The sequence below is a fragment of the Chrysemys picta genome, chromosome 5 (genome assembly GCF_011386835.1).
Source record: "Chrysemys picta bellii isolate R12L10 chromosome 5, ASM1138683v2, whole genome shotgun sequence".
In the NCBI taxonomy this organism is placed as follows: domain Eukaryota; kingdom Metazoa; phylum Chordata; order Testudines; family Emydidae; genus Chrysemys; species Chrysemys picta.
The window spans coordinates 27,184,655-27,201,427 of NC_088795.1; the positions used below are offsets into that span (position 1 = coordinate 27,184,655).

Sequence of the window (16,773 nt, forward strand, 5' to 3'; positions counted from 1 at the left end):
GGGGTTGTGTCCCTGATCATCTTGGCTAATAGCCATTGATGGACCGGTCCTCCATGAACTGATCTAATTCTTTTTTGAACCTAAACTTTTGGCCTTCACAACATCCCCTGGCAATGAGTTCCACAGGTTAACTGTGCGTTGTGTGAAGTACTTCCTTTTGTTTGTTTTAACCCTGCTACCTATTAATTTCATTGGGTGACTCCTCGTTTTTGTATTACGTGAAGGGGTAAATAACACTTCCCTATTCACTTTCTCCACACCAGTTATAATTTTATAGACCTCAATCCCAACCACCACTTAGCTGTCTCTCTTCTAGATTGAATCGTCCCAGACTTTTTAAATCTATCCTTTATTCTTGTATGGAAGCTGTTCCACATCCCTAACCATTTTTGCTGCCCTTCTCTGTACCTTTTCCAATTCCAATATATCTTTTTTGAAATGGGGCAACTAGAACTGCACACAGTATTCAAGGTGTAGGCATACGATAGATTTATACAGTGGCATTATGGTATTTCCTATTTCATTATCTATCACCTTCCTAACGGTTCCTAGCATTATATTAGCTTTTTGATCACCACTGCACACTGAGTAATGTCTTCAGAGAACTATCCACAAATGACTCAAAAATCTCATTCTTGAGTGGTAAAGGTAATATAGAACCCATCATTTTATATGTATAGTTATAATTATTTTTCCCCCATGTGCGCTACTTTGCATTTATCAGCACTAAATTTCACCATCCATTTTGTTGTGCACTCACCCAGTTTTATGAGATCCCTCTCTAACTCTCTGCAGTCAACTCTGGACTTAACTATCTTGAGTAATTTTGTACCGTCTGCAAACTTTGCCAGCTCACTGTTCACCCCTTTTTCCAGTTTATGAATATGTTGAACAGCACTACCTCCAGTAAAGATCCTTTGGGAATCCCACTATTTAACACTCTTCATTATGAAAACTTACCATTTATTCCGACCCTTTGTTTCCTATCTTTTAACCAATTACTGATCCATGAGAGGCCCTTCCCTCTTATCCCATGACTGCTTACTATGCTTTAGAACCTTTAGTGAGGGACCTTGTCAAAGGCTTTCTGAAAGTCTAAGTACATTATATCAACTGAATCACCCTTGCCCACATGCTTGTTGACACCCTCAAAGAATTCTAGTAGATTGTGAGGCATGATTTCCCTTTATAAAAGCCATGTTGACTCTTCGTCACCATACTGTCTTTATCGTGCGTGTGATAATTCTGTTCTTTACTATCGTTTCAACCAATCGGCCTGGTAACTAAAGTTTAATTGCCAGGACGGTCTCTTTTTTTAAAGATCAGCATTACATGAACTACCCTCCAGACATCTGGTACGGGGCTGAATTAAGCAACAGAGTATATTCCACAGTTAGTAGCTTTGCAATTTCATATCTGAGTTCCTTCATAACTCTTCAGTGAATACCATCTGGTCCTGGTGATTTATTACTGTTTACTCTAGAAATTTCTTCCACAACCTCCTCTACTGACACCTCAGTCTGGGACAGTTCCTCAAGATCTGTCACCCAAAAAGAAAGGCTTAGGTATGGGAATCTCCCTCACATCCTCTGTAGTGAACACCAGTACAAATATTTCATTTAGTTTCTCTGCAATGGCCTTGTCTTCCTTGAGTACGCCTTTAGCACCTTAATTGTCCACTGGCTCCACTGATTGTTTGACAGGCTTCCTGCTTCTGATTTACTTAAAAAAAAGTTTCGTCAGTTTTTGTGTCTTTTGCTAGTTGCTCTTCAAATTATTTTTTGGTCTGCCTAATTATACTTTTACCCTTGACTTTCTAGAGTTTATGCACCTTTCTATTTTCTTCACTAGGATTTCACTTCCAGTTTTTAAAGAATGCCTTTTTGCCTCTAACCGCTTCATTTACTCAGTTGTTTACCCATGGTGGCATTTTTTGGTTTTAATTGGAGTATTTAGTTTGAGCCTTAATATGGTGTTTTAAAATAACTTCCATGCAGTTTGCAGGCATTTCACTCTTCTCGCTGTTCTTTTTAATTTCCATTTAACTAGCTTCCTCATTTTTGTGTAGTTCCCTTATTTGAAGTTAAATGCTACTGTGGTGGGTTTCTTTTACATTTTATCCCCCTACAAGGATGTTAAATTTAATTATATTGTGGTCACTATTACTGAGTGGCTCAGTTACATTCACCTCTTGGACCAGATCCTGCATTCCATGTAGGATTAACTCAAGAATTGCCTCACCTTTTGTAGGTTCCAGGACTGATTATTCCAGGAAGCAGTCATTTAATGTGTCTATAAATTTTATTTCTGCATTCCCTTCCAAGGTGAAAATAGAAGGACAGTTGAAATAGCCCATTATTATTATTATATATTCTGTCTTTGTAAGCCTCTTTAATCTCCTTGGGCACTTCACAGTCACCATCACCATCCTGGCCAGGTGGTTGGTAATATATTCCTACTCTTATACTCTTATTATTCAAGCATGGAATTTCTACCCAGAGAAATTCTATGGATCTACTTAATGTACTGTCCGGACTATGGTTGCGGGACTTTTCTTATGATTTATTGATACAGGACTTTTGTAATTAACCTGAAAGGGTTACATATACTTAAGGACTATTTCTGGGGTCTCTGAAGGGAAAACTGAGGCATCTATGCCTGTCATACCATGGCCTGGCACTGGAGGGCACCCAGGTGAGGCTGCCCTATGACATGCACTTAGGAGAATTTGAAAGTTGAGAGCAATTATCTCATACAGCACGGTTTATAGCAATGCCTAAGTATGAAAAATGTCCACATTTCTATTTGCAACTAGATACACTTATTTTAACGTGAATGAAACAAAGAATATGATACTGTGATATTCTGTATATACATATAATAGACAATTAAGGATTACAACATTACAATGGCAATGAAGAGTTAGTGCAGTGGTTCTCAAACTTTTGCATTGCAACTTTCACACAGCAAGCCTCTGAATGCGATCCCCCCTTACAAAATTAAAAAACACATTTTTTATGTTTAAACACTATTATAAATGCTGGAGGAGTAGTAGTATTTAGGGGTGGAGGCTAACAGCTGGTGACCCCCCCCCCCCATGTAATAACCTCACGACCCCCAGTTTGAGAACCCGAGTTAGAGGAAGTATCATGTTACATAGATAGGGAAGTCTCATGACAAACTGTCAGCCCTCTTATTACAGACTATTGAAACTAAGTTTCTAAAGCTAAGACTAGTAAGAATGAGAAATGTGTTACTTTTTAGAGTATAATGTCATTTTGTTAAGCACACTGTAATTCATCTCCACTAGTATATTATATTAGCATGTATTTTGTAGCATCAGTACACATGCTCCTACCACACAGATTTCAAGACAAGTTTACCAAAAGCAGCTGCTTTAAAGTTTTATTTATTGAAAAGGCCAGGGCTGACCAATTAAGCCTTTTTAATGTTATGCACTCTAGACACCTAGGACTAACAGGCTATTCAACTTTTAAAAACAGGTATTTTTGTGAGGATTTTCTTCAGTTTCCCCTACCAGATGCTATTTCCTATTCTCCTGTGAGAGCGACCATGGTACCGCCTTAAAGGGCTCAGCATTCAATGGTTTTTTCGTGAGAAAGAGCAAGCAAGCGTGTGTTTTGGGGTGAGTGATGGTGGGATCTTTCAAAGTGACTGGAAGCTTTGGAAAATATAATCTGTGGGTGTGATAGTCATCTAAATTACAGCACTCAAGTAACATCACACCCAAGAACTATGATCTCTCCCCCCTTTGGTATCCAGTAAAAATTTTATTTCTCTCTTGTTGTATTATCAGAATACAGCCCAAGAGCAAATATTCACCCCTCTAATTAAAATTGCTCCTTCCCACAGACAAATGCTACACTCCTCTTTCCAGACATGTCCAATTCCATTCTATTCAGGTTCTTAAACAGCCCTCACCACCAGAGCATCTGAACACTTTCCAGAGGGGCATAAGTGATATGACTATCATTTGTCACATGTTGCTCTTTCTTCCTTCCTCTTCCTAGGGGAAAGTAGTGTGAAATTATATGTATTCTTGAAGGAGTGCACTTTGCACTTAGAATGAAAAGCGGTGAGGTTTGTGATGGTTCTTTGATCCTGTGGGAATTTATTCCCCATTCTGGGATCGTCCCCAGCGAAAGCTCTGTTTCCTGTACTGATGAGCTTTACCCTTGCAGAAGACGTTCTGTTGTGCTGGAGGACCAGAGTTGCTGACTGCAGTCCCGGAACTTTTTGTAATTGTTTAGGGAGTCTGGACCCAAAACACTGAGTACCTTGAAGATAAGGACAGGCTTTTATAAAGGCTATTTCTAAGCTTCCCTGTCTGACAGAGATGGAATTAAACCATTCTTGAAAATAATCTAAACTGCTCTGTGGGGATTGTTTGATTTTGGTTTTAAAACCAGCCTTTTGGATATTGTTTATTGTGTGGAAGTCTCAGATACTCAGTGATGGAAATAAAAACATACCCTGTTTCCCCGAAAATAAGACATCCTCCGAAAATAAGGCCTACTTACAGTTTTGCCTCTCGTTGTAATATAAGGCATCCCCCCGATAATAAGACCTCCCCGATAATAAGGCAAAAAAATGTGTACCGTATTCTTCTTCATTGAAAAATAAGACATCCCCTGAAAATAAGACCTAGCGCATCTTTGGGAGCAAAAATTAATATAAGACACTGTCTTATTTTCGGGGAAACAGGGTAGGTTCAATTTTTTTTTTTAAGTGATTGACAATCTAGTCTGGCAGAGCATACTCCCAGCTCGCCTTTAATTGTCACAGTAACCATCTTCCAGCCAACGTATTGAGCTAAGCTTCCTCCATAGCACCACTACCCTTTGACTAGACCAGAGGCACACAGAGAGGCTTCTGGAGTTGCATGAATCGCCTTCCATTATAATCCAAGTATCTCGCAGCCTTAGGAGCCAAGGATAAAAGTGTACTACTTCCATGTTTTAATTAGTAACCAATTTTTAACTTTAAAAATCTGTCACTGAAAGGGAATAAATCAAACTTTATATCAACAATTCACCACAAATTATAGCCTTGTATTCACTGAGGCCATATGTTGCAATACAATATTAAGTTAGAGAGATGGAAAGGTCCTTAACTCAAACCCCGCCCTAAATATAGTTGCTCCAAACAATTATTCTGAGTATACTAGCCAAAGTTTTGTTTTTAAATATTTCTAACTTTCATGCAATACTACAAGACAAACATTTTAACATTGCTGATGATTTCTATGACAAAGTGAGTGACTATAAAGAAGTGGTTAATACACACCATGTAGAACTGCAGACGATAATGTCTCTTCACTAAGCTCAGTACAAACATGCAGAAACCTGTACAACAAAGAACAAACAAACAAAAAAGTGCATGTTGTGCAATCTTATATTCTAATTACACTGGATAAACAGAACCTTGATATACAACAATTAGTTTACTGTGAAGAGGCTTATTCTTCCATCAGGCTTTTAGCTTAAAGGATTTCAGTATATCCAGTAAATGATATACTGAGATTTAATTTCATTGGCATAAAAATATTAATTATTTCATGTCTACTTTGTTACTTTCAATTATCAGCAAAAAACAGTCACCATATACATTAATTTTACACTACCTTTAAAATCAACTCCTCCAAAACAAGTGACAGCTATCTTATTCTGATGTTCGCTTCATTAGCGCTAATTTAAAGAAGAATGCCAGGTCTGAGGTCCCTTGCCCAAGAGAGAGTGTTATATTTGTATGAAACAAATAGAAAAAGACGGTTACTCACCGTTGTAACTGTTGTTCTTCGAGATGTGTTGCTCATATCCATTCCATTAGGTGTGTGCGCGCCGCGTGCACGATCGTCGGAAGATTTTTACCCTAGCAACACCGGCGGGTCGGCTGTGGAGCCCCCTAGAGTGGCGCCTTCATGGCGCTGAATATATACCCCAGCCGACCCGGCGCCCCCTCAGTTCCTTCTTGCCGGCTACTCCGACAGTGGGGACGGGGGGCGGGTTTGGAATGGATATGAGCAACACATCTCGAAGAACAACAGTTACAACGGTGAGTAACCGTCTTTTCTTCTTCGAGTGCTTGCTCATATCCATTCCATTAGGTGACTCCCAAGCCCAACTTAGGTGGTGGGGTCGGAGTGAGACATTGCTGTGTGCAAAACCGCTGATCCGAAGGCAGCATCGTCCCTGGACTGCTGCACTAGTGCATAGTGAGCTGTAAACGTGTGGACTGATGACCAAACCGCAGCTCTACAAATGTCCTGGATCGGAACTTGCGCCAGGAAAGCAGTCGAGGAAGCTTGGGCCCTCGTGGAATGAGCGGTGAGGTGCGGTGCTGAGACACCTGCCAGGTCATAGCAAGTCCGGATGCAAGACGTAATCCAAGAGGATAGGCGTTGTGAGGAGACCGGTGAGCCTTTCATTCGGTCGGCCACTGCAACGAAGAGTTGCGTCATCTTTCTAAAGTGCCTTGTGCGGTCAATATAGAAGGCCAGGGCCCTGCGTACGTCCAGAGAATGCAAACGTTGATCCTGGCGAGTAGCATGTGGTTTAGGATGAAAGACCGGGAGAAATATATCCTGGTTGATATGAAATGGAGAAACCACCTTAGGGAGAAAGGCAGGATGTGGGCGGAGCTGCACTTTATCCTTATGGAAAACTGTGTAAGGGGGCTCGGATGTAAGCGCCCTGAGTTCAGAAACGCGCCTTGCTGAGGTGATGGCTACTAGGAAGGCTGTCTTCCAGGATAGGTACAAAAGTGAACAGGTGGCCAGTGGCTCGAACGGAGGACCTGTGAGCTTGGAGAGAACCAGGTTGAGGTCCCACGTCGGAACGGGCTGACGTTGTTGTGGGTACATCCGGTCTAAGCCCTTGAGGAATCTAACGACCATCGGGTTAGAGAATACCGAGGACGCGAGTTCCCCTGGGTGAAAGGCCGATATAGCGGCCAGGTGAACTCTAATTGAAGATATCGCCAACCCTTGCTGTTTTAGGGAGAGGAGATATTCCAAAATGAGAGGGATAGGTGCCTGTAACGGGGACGTGGCTCGTTGTTCGCACCAACAGGAGAACCGCTTCCACTTGGCCAAGTATGTGGTCCGTGTTGAGGGCTTCCTACTGCTCAGCAGAATCTGTTGGACAGAGTGCGAGCACTGCTGCTCTGCCTGGGTGAACCATGGAGCAGCCACGCCGTGAGGTGGAGTGATTGCAGGTCGGGGTGACGCAGGCGGCCGTGGTCCTGAGAGATGAGGTCCGGGCATAATGGAAGCGGGATCGGTGTCTGAACCGAGAGCTCCAACAGCGTGGTGTACCAATGTTGTCTCGGCCACGCTGGGGCGATCAGAATCACCTGTGCCTGGTCTCTGCGCAATTTGAGCAGTACCTTGTGGACCAGAGGAAACGGAGGGAAGGCATAAAACAGGTGGTCTTTCCAGGGAAGGAGAAACGCGTCCGAGAGGGAGCCCGGAGCTCGACCTTGCAGGGAGCAGAACACGTGGCACTTCCTGTTGTCTCGAGATGCAAACAGGTCTATCTGGGGAAGCCCCCACTTCTGGAAAACGGAATGTATGATGTCCGGACGGATAGACCACTCGTGTGTTTGAAAGGACCTGCTGAGTCGGTCCGCCAGAGTGTTCTGGACTCCAGGGAGGAACGATGCCGTGAGATGGATTGAGTGGGCGATGCAGAAGTCCCACAGGCGAATGGCCTCTTGGCATAGAATTGACGAACGTGCTCCTCCTTGCTTGTTGATGTAAAACATGGCAGTGGTGTTGTCGATGAGAACTAACACACAACGGCCACGTAGGAGATTGAGAAATGCCTGGCACGCCAGGCGCACCGCCATCAGTTCCCGAACATTGATGTGCAGGGCTATCTGGGGTGCAGTCCACAGGCCCTGGGTATGGTGTTCGTTGAGATGGGCGCCCCAACCCAGGGATGAAGCGTCTGTGACCAGGTGCAGAGAGGGTTGTGGGGCGTGAAACGGCATCCCCTCGCAAACCACCTTGTGGTCTAGCCACCATGTGAGGGAGGTCAGGACCGAGTTCGGGACCGTGACCACCATATTCAGGCTGTCCCGATGTGGGCGGTATCTTGATGACACCCAGGTCTGGAGTGGGCGAAGCCGAAGTCTGGCATGCCTGGTTACGTACGTGCAGGAAGCCATGTGACCCAGCAGGGTAAGGCACGACCTCACCGTGGTAGTTGGGAAGGCCTTGAGTCCTTGAATGAGGCTCGTGATGGTGCAAAAGCGATTGTCTGGCAGGATGGCTTGTGCACGTCTGGAGTCTAGAACCGCGCCGATGAATTCTATTCTCTGGGTAGGTTCTAGAGTGGATTTGTCCTTGTTGAGTAGGATACCCAACTTGTTGAATGTGTGCACTATTATGTGGACGTGATCTCGAACTTGTTCTTTGGTGCGACCGCGTACCAGCCAGTCGTCTAGGTACGGGAACACCTGTATCCCTTGCCGACGAAGGTACGCTGCCACGACAGCCATACATTTCGTGAACACCCTTGGGGCCGAGGATAGGCCGAAGGGAAGGACTGCAAATTGGTAGTGCACCTTGCTTACCACGAATCGCAGGAAGCGTCTGTGAGGCGGGTAAATTGCTATGTGAAAGTATGCATCTTTCATGTCGAGGGCGGCGAACCAGTCTCCAGGATCGAGGGAAGGGATAATGGCCCCCAAAGAGACCATGCGGAACTTCAACTTTACTACGAATTTGTTGAGTCCGCGCAAGTCCAAGATGGGTCGCAGACCTCCTTTGGACTTGGGAATGAGGAAGTAACGGGAATAGAATCCCCTGCCCCTTAACTCCACTGGAACCTCCTCTATGGCCCCCATAGCAAGGAGCGTGGAAACTTCCTGTATAAGAAGTTGCTCGTGAGAAGGGTCCCTGAAGAGGGACGGGGAAGGGGGGGAGGAGGGGGGAATTGAGGAAAACTGGATAGCATATCCCCAGTCCACCGTGCGAAGGACCCAACGGTCCGAGGTTATAAGGGACCAGGCATGGTGGAAATGGGAAAGGCGATCCCGAAAGGATGGGGCTGGATCCTGTGGGATGACCGGGGCGCCGTCCTCGACCGCACCTTCAAAAGTTCTGCCTGGGGCCCGAAGGTGGTCTAGGTGGCCCCTGGTTCTGACCAGGTTGAGGGCCGGTCCACCTTCTTCTACCACCTCGTCCTCGCCTCCGGGTCGAGTCCTGTCTCTGACGAGGCGGGGGGGGGTAGAAGCGCTGAGGCTGCGGTCTAAATGGCCTGCGCTGAGGGCCCACAACATGCATCCCCAAGGAACGCATGATCGTCCTGGAGTCCTTGAGGCTCTGCAGGCGAGAGTCCGTCTTTTCTGAAAACAACCCTTGTCCTTCAAAGGGCAGATCCTGCAGGGTTTGCTGCAGTTCCTGAGGCAGACCCGAAACCTGGAGCCAGGAGATCCTCCGCATAGCGATACCTGAAGCCAGGGTTCTCGCAGCAGAGTCCGCTATGTCTAAGGAGGCCTGTAAGGAGGTCCGAGCCACCTTCTTACCCTCCTCCACCAGGGCTCCGAACTCCTCCCTGGACTCTTGGGGAACCAACTCCTTGAACTTCCCCATAGAGTTCCAGGAGTTAAAGCTATAGCGGCTCAAGAGCGCCTGTTGATTAGCCGCTCTAAGTTGCAGCCCTCCGGCTGAGTAAACTTTACGGCCGAATAAATCGAGGCGCTTAGCCTCCTTCGATTTGGGCGCTGCGGCCTGCTGACCGTGGTGCTCCCTTGCGTTCACTGATGCCACCACCAGTGAACACGGCTGGGGGTGGGTATACAAGTACCCGTAGTCTTTAGACGGGACAAAGTATTTCCTTTCCACCCCTCTCGCTGTGGGTGGGATAGAGGCAGGAGTCTGCCATATCGTAGATACATTGGCTTGTATCGTGCGGATCAGGGGTAACGCCACCCTCGATGGGGCATCCGCTCCGAGGATATTCACGATGGGGTCGTGCACCTCCACTATCTCCTCCGCCTGCAGGTCCATATTACGGGCCATCCTACGCAGAAGATCTTGGTGGGCCCGAAGATCTATTGGAGGTGGACCTGTGCACGATGTGCCCGCCACTGCCTCATCCGGAGAGGAAGAGGAAGATGCCTCCAGTGGAACAGGATCCAAGGGAGGGTCCTGGTCTCCCTGCTCCTGGGCCGGAGCATCACCTGCGCTTGAGTCCAGGGCGTCAGGTGGTGCGGACACGGAAGCCTCCATGCCCCCTGGCGGAGGCCGAGAGATGGTGGACTCCGGGGCCCTTCTAACAGAGTGACCGGAGCGAGAGGTCGAAGCAACTGGAGCCCCTTGCGCCTGATGGTACGCCCACGGGGTCCAAAACGACCAGTGAGATGGGCCATGAGAATGGTCCTCTGTTATGTTCTGCCAATGGCCCAAGTCCTGTTCCTCGGCTTGCCCCTGAGGGGGGTATGCCGATCTCGAGAGGTCCTCCGAGGAGCGAGACCCCGATCTCGATGGCCATGGCGGTGCCGAGAGCGTCGAGACGATTCCCGTGGGCTGCGGTGCCGCACGGTGCCGGTCTGGAGATGATCTATCTCCACGCGGTGCCGGCGATCGGTGCCGGGACCGCGACTGGTGCCGATGAGCTCGTCGGTGCCGGGAGTCGGATCTGGACCTCGACGAGGACCTGGAGTATGCCCGGTACCGGGAGCGGCCTCTCGACGTCGAGCGGCGACCGTAGCGGTGCCGAGAACTACGTCTCGACGTTGATCGGTGCCGACGATCATAGCGGTGCCGAGACGTAGAGCGGTGCCGCGAAGAAGATCTTGGCCGCGAGTACGACCGGTGCCGAGACGATATTCGGTGCCGGGACTGCGAGCGGCGTGGGGACCTGCTTCGGGACCTGGATCGGTGCCGAGGTTCCAGCCCTTGCGATGGAGGGCGCATCAAGGCAGGTTTCCCCCTCGACTGGACCGGGCGAGGCAACGGTGCCGTCGGTGCCAGTGGTTGAGGCGGTGCCGGCTCCGTGAGAGCTATTAAGTCTCTCGCCGCCGCGAAGGTCTCTGGCGTCGACGGGAGGCACTGTATCACCGCCGGTCTCGGTGGAGACGCCGTCTGCACCGGACTCAACGGCCTCGGCGCCGGAGTCGACGGTGCTGGAGGCACCTGTTTCCGGTGCTCCACCGGCGGACGCGGCTCTACCCCCGGCACTGGGGGAGCCAGCGTCTTCGGCACGGAGGTCCCCGTCTTATGGGCTTTCTTATGCCCTGGGGATAATGACCGGCGCCGAGGCACTTGCTGTGCTTGCGGTGCCGACGAGGTCCGGTGCCGGGAAGGCTCATCTGACGCCACTCGCGTGGTCGTCATGGCCGGTGCCGCCGGGGCACTGCGCACCGAGGCGCTAGGTGCCGGGGCCTGACTTGTAGATGGAGCGTCCGGACTAAGTGCCGCCTCCATCAGGAGTTGCCGGAGCCGAAAGTCCCGCTCCTTCTTGGTCCTTGGTCTGAAGGCCTTACAGATCTTGCACTTATCTGTTTGATGGGATTCTCCCAGGCACTTCAGACAGGAGTCGTGCGGGTCGCTCGTGGGCATAGGCTTAGCGCAGGAGGCGCACAGCTTGAAGCCGGGAGCGTTGGGCATGAGCCCGGCCCCGCGGCCGGGGGAGAAAAGGGGGGGACGACCCCCTTAATCCCCTGAACTATTATAACAACTAGACAACTTTTAAAACTATTGAACTATTTAACTATAAACACTAGGACTATAACTATAACTATAACTGCGAATAACGAACTAAGCTAGGGAAAGTGGAGAACAGCTAAGCAGCGCTCCACAGTTCCAACGACCGTCAGGGGCGGTAAGAAGGAACTGAGGGGGCGCCGGGTCGGCTGGGGTATATATTCAGCGCCATGAAGGCGCCACTCTAGGGGGCTCCACAGCCGACCCGCCGGTGTTGCTAGGGTAAAAATCTTCCGACGATCGTGCACGCGGCGCGCACACACCTAATGGAATGGATATGAGCAAGCACTCGAAGAAGAATAGTATTTTGTTTATTTATAGAGTAGCCCAACCACCAACCCATGGCCAAGGGATGTGGAGGACAGGAATTTGGCTTGATGGTCAGGGGAATGATATCCCTCTGGTCCTGGCTGGTATGAGAAATGGCGGTACCTCTTCCTCCCACCGTGACAGCCTTGTGCATGACCTGAGTTTGGGCAGAGCTCAGGGGCCCTTAGTTCCCCACAAAGATACTTTAGTGGCCCCCATACAGCTCACATCTTGAGGATATTAAAGAAATTAAGGAGTCATGGATGAAAATCATGATCCATAATTGTTCTGTCTCAGACAAACTACTGAGTAACAGTGGGTCAATTTTCAACCTGGAAAACGGTTAAACCGTGAGGTGCCACAAGGTTCTATATTACGTCCAAGATTGCTTAATGTGTTTTTATGAAATATCTGAAACACAAGAGGAACAGTAAAATGGCAAAATAGGTAGATGACAAAATAAATCCCGGTGAAAGGCGACTGTGGTGCTTCAGAAGAAGCAAACAGATGGGCAACACAATGCCAGATAAAATTCAGTGTTGACAAATGCAAGGTAATATATATATTGAAAGTAATAATCTGAACTACTCATACACCTTACTTCAAATAACTACTCAGGAATAGCTCTTCCTGCGGGTAGGTTATTCCATACTTGCCCACTTCGGGGTTTCTTGCATGTTTTTCAGACAAATCTGGTACTGGCCCCTGTTGGAGTCAGGTTACTGGACTAGGTGGATCACTAGCCTGGTCCATTATTGCAATTTTTATGCTCTTAACTGAGAGCAAAATTAGAAGACAAAGGCTTTCCACAAGCAACTTTGCAACTGGAACTAGGTTAAAAATTCTGTTGATATGTAAGTCAAAACAGAACCCTGCCTTCGCAGCCAGTATTAGATGTTCTAGAAGTGTTCTCAAAGAGCCATAACACACACTCCCTTCAGACTGTTTCAACATCACTATGCCCCCACAGTATTTAGAAACATCACCCTTGACTTGGCTAGCCAAACAGGAAAAAGTACAAAGCATGTAATCTGGCACCTCCAGCAGTAATAATAGATGTTCATTCATGAGAAGCCTTATTCCCTCTCCCCCACAATCTTCTGCTTTCTAAGCAACCCCCTTTTAGTCAGCAACCACCACCTGAAATCTGATGGAATGCAAAGCTTTATGTTCAATTTTTCATTGGCAAAACAAATACAGACACCTGGTTTCCTTTAACAAGGGGGAGAGAAAGTAATGGAATGTGAGGAAAGCTACAGGAACTTAAATGAACTTTTGAAGTGCAAACAAATATGTAAAAATGTGAACACCACCACTGAATAAGAATACATTAACCACTGATGGAATTGGGAATGGTTTCCCCAAAAACTCACCTGTCAAGTAGAGTGTAAAAGATATAAACCTGTGGTAGCGAATTAGGAATTGAAGTTGCTCTCTTCTCTGAACAAACGTAGCGAAGTAATCTGCCACTGTCTCTCCATAGAAAAAATAGTTCACACACAACAAAAAGTACCTATAACATATACAACAGGTACTGGTTATTTTTTCTGGACTATTAAAATCTCTCTCCTGTACTGTTAGATTCTTTCAACAAAAGAAAAATCATCAAAAAGTACAAATTGAGGCAAATAAAACAGATGCTAATGGGCAAATTAAATGCAAACAAAATTTCAATACTTCCACTGATTGAAATTCTTGCTTGTTACTTACCAGCTTAAGGTTCTAAACCATGGTAATTCATAGGAATGATAGACTCTGTAGCCTATAGTAATGATTTCATGGAAACACTTTACTTGAATGCTCAAGACCTGAAATTAAGATAGAAAGAATTATTATCTAAGTGCACAGTTCTCTAAAGGCACTAACAGATATTAATACCTGCATTCAAAATGTCTGTTGCACAGTCATTGCATAAGCGGTTTGGATAATTTCAAAAGGGATTACAGGATGAAACAAACATTCTGTTTTCAACAAATAAAAAATCTGAGGCATTCTATACAATGAAACACTGGGGACCGATTTTAGTTGTTTTACCATGAAACCTACTGAGACTATCAACATTTTTAGGAAAAAGGTTTGATAAATGCACTCACAAATGGCAAGTAAGAAGCCTTTCTTGATGAATAGGGTTTTCAACCCCCCTTTTCTTTTTTAAACCAAATTTAATTTTGCATTTAAGGGAGAGATTTTCAAAGGCTCAGAAAAAAGTGTAGGTGCCCATTTCCCACTGAAGAGCAACAGGAGTTGGACATCTGTGTCTAAACTACACAGTTAACATGGGTTAGCCTAGCTCACATGCTAGCATCCCCATTGCAAAGCCCTATCAGAGTTACTTCTGTGTCCTCACTGTCTCTGCATCCACCCATGTGTGTCTGGGGGCATATCTTCTTTATGCAGAGGGACCTAGGGTCACTGTTTTTCCCAGTCAATTGCATCAGTTGCAGGAGACCTTCTCTGTCCTATAGGAAGAATCGCAGGAAGACACTGGAGGACTATCAGCACTTCAGTGATTTAGCCTGTGTACTCACTGCAAAGTAGGAGAGTTCCAGCCAGAGTTAAAGCGGATCCCGGTTGTAACCCATACCCCAACCAGATAAGCTAGCCTGGGCTTAAAGCACCTCCAAACCCAGATCAGAGTTTTTTCTATGTAGATAGCAGGGAGGCTAAGGCTAAAACCAGGGAAAGAGTCTAAGTGTGCCATGTAGACATTTGTGCAGTGTAGACATACCCTACATTTCTAGGATTTTCCGGCTACTAAGAGAACATTACAAGCTGAACAGATCAGCGCTGTCTTCCTGAATGTGTAAACATACACCTTTGTTTACACTTGGGAAAAGCATAAATTGATAATACAAATATGACATTTTAATGAATACCACGTTAAACAATTATGTCTTAGTGTGGACAACACTCATTTAAAGTGTGTTAGCTGGTCATTGCTAACATTTGTTGTCATATTTAACATTGTATTTAACATAATGATAGTTCAAACACGTTAACAAACATATTACTTTTTCACAGTATAACCAGGACCTCAATGTTGTCCCTCTAAACTTTTAAATATTTAGATACCAGTCCTCACAAACCCTCCATGCACTTTAAGCTCTACTAAGCAGGTAAATTTTTTACCTCAGAGCCCCGTCGAGATTTAAACATTTCTCTCCCTCCTCTGTTGGAAATAAAATTGTCAGTCTTTCCACTGCATGAGCCATTTTTCTTTATAAAACAGGTGCTAGAATATGTCGTCAATCAAATGTAGTATCTCTAGATACTTTATAATATTGTCAAAAGATCTGAGCCTTGAAACTTCTGTTGTGTGGTGTAACATGGGACTAAGTTTATACTGTTACTTTTTGCTTCAAGGCTTGACAGTTAAGGTTGTGTCATGCATGCCTCAAAAGGTAAATATACCAAACCATGTGGCAAAACAAACAGTTATTTTTCCTTCCTCATTACAACCCTACCAGCATAGAGCGTGAACACTCAAAGGAAGAAATCAACACGTATGCAAAGATACTACTATACTCAAAGTAGTTATTACAAGAAAGAAACTCCATTCATTAAAAGAATGAATTACAGCATTTACAGATCCTCTTTCCTAGAAACTAGAGGAAAAACAGTATCTACAAGATGTAAATATAGGATATGATAATACTAATTAAAAAAGGATTCAAATGGCTCACTGCATGTCACACCTTCCATAGATGTTTCAAAATAGGGTTCCCCCATGACCTATCTGGGCAGCTAGAGACATTTATTTAGGGTCAAATTCAAAAGAACTAATGGGTACAATTATTACCCCATTTCAATTGTTCAAAATGATGTATCAGACTATTACGTCTCAAGGTTGGAAAAGTTATATTTACCAATTTTTTCTAATGAATAATTTTTGTATCATATCGGGGGGGAGGGATAACTTAGTGGTTTGAGCATTGGCCTGCTAAACCCAGGGTTGAGAGTTCAATCCTTGAGGGGGCCACTTAGGGATCTGGGGCAAAAATCAGTACTTGGTCCTGCTAGTGAAGGCAGAGGGCTGGACTCGATGACCTTTCAAGGTCCCTTCCAGTTCTAGGAGATAGGATATCTCCTTTATTTATGTATTTTATTTTATTTAAAAAACTGAAACACATATATCCTGTTAAAGACTGTAGATAATTTGAAAGTTGAATATTTACATAGGGAAGTTGTCATTTGAACTATTAAATATCACTTTTAAACATTTGCCTGTAAGAGTACATAAGGCTCCTGCAACCAGATCCATTTTTACTATCAGGTAAATTAAAGATGATTTTCAACAGATCACAGATAATTGCACTGTGTTAAAAATGCCATAAACTGCTGGAACATTGTCTATACTTGGGATACAGTGGTGCCAACACCCGGGTTAATTTCTTCAAAAGTTCATAGTATAGGATTTCAAGTGCATGCATCTCCAGGCTCTGTTATACACATTCCAAAAAAACCACATTCCTCATGGACCCCCCCCAAAAAAAACTAATAGATAGCCACTGAGCATTATTTGTTTTCTTCCACTGTAAAGTAGAAAATTTCTTCTGACCAAAAACATTAGAATATTTGGATTCATTACTGATATACATGGAACTTTTATTTTTTATTTTCCAGGCTTACTAAAAGTTGTTTAAAAGAAAACTGTAGCTTTGGTGGTGAGAGGAGGGGGTTTTGAAAGACATTTTCCAAAGAGTTTTGTGGCATGACTGCTCAACCTAAAT

At 45.5% G+C, this 16,773-nt stretch overlaps 1 protein-coding gene across 2 annotated transcripts in view; it reads right to left on the reverse strand.

Moving 5' to 3' along the window:
- Positions 1–16,773, reverse strand: part of CDS1 (CDP-diacylglycerol synthase 1) — a 62,874-nt gene that overhangs the window by 18,520 nt on the left and 27,581 nt on the right. For both annotated transcript variants that reach the window (XM_065597595.1, XM_065597594.1), the window contains 3 exons: positions 13,754–13,851; positions 13,417–13,556; positions 5,308–5,366 (listed from right to left, as the gene is read on the reverse strand). In XM_065597595.1, coding sequence (XP_065453667.1) covers positions 5,308–5,366; positions 13,417–13,556; positions 13,754–13,851 — 297 coding nt within the window. The remainder of the gene's footprint in view (positions 1–5,307; positions 5,367–13,416; positions 13,557–13,753; positions 13,852–16,773) is intronic.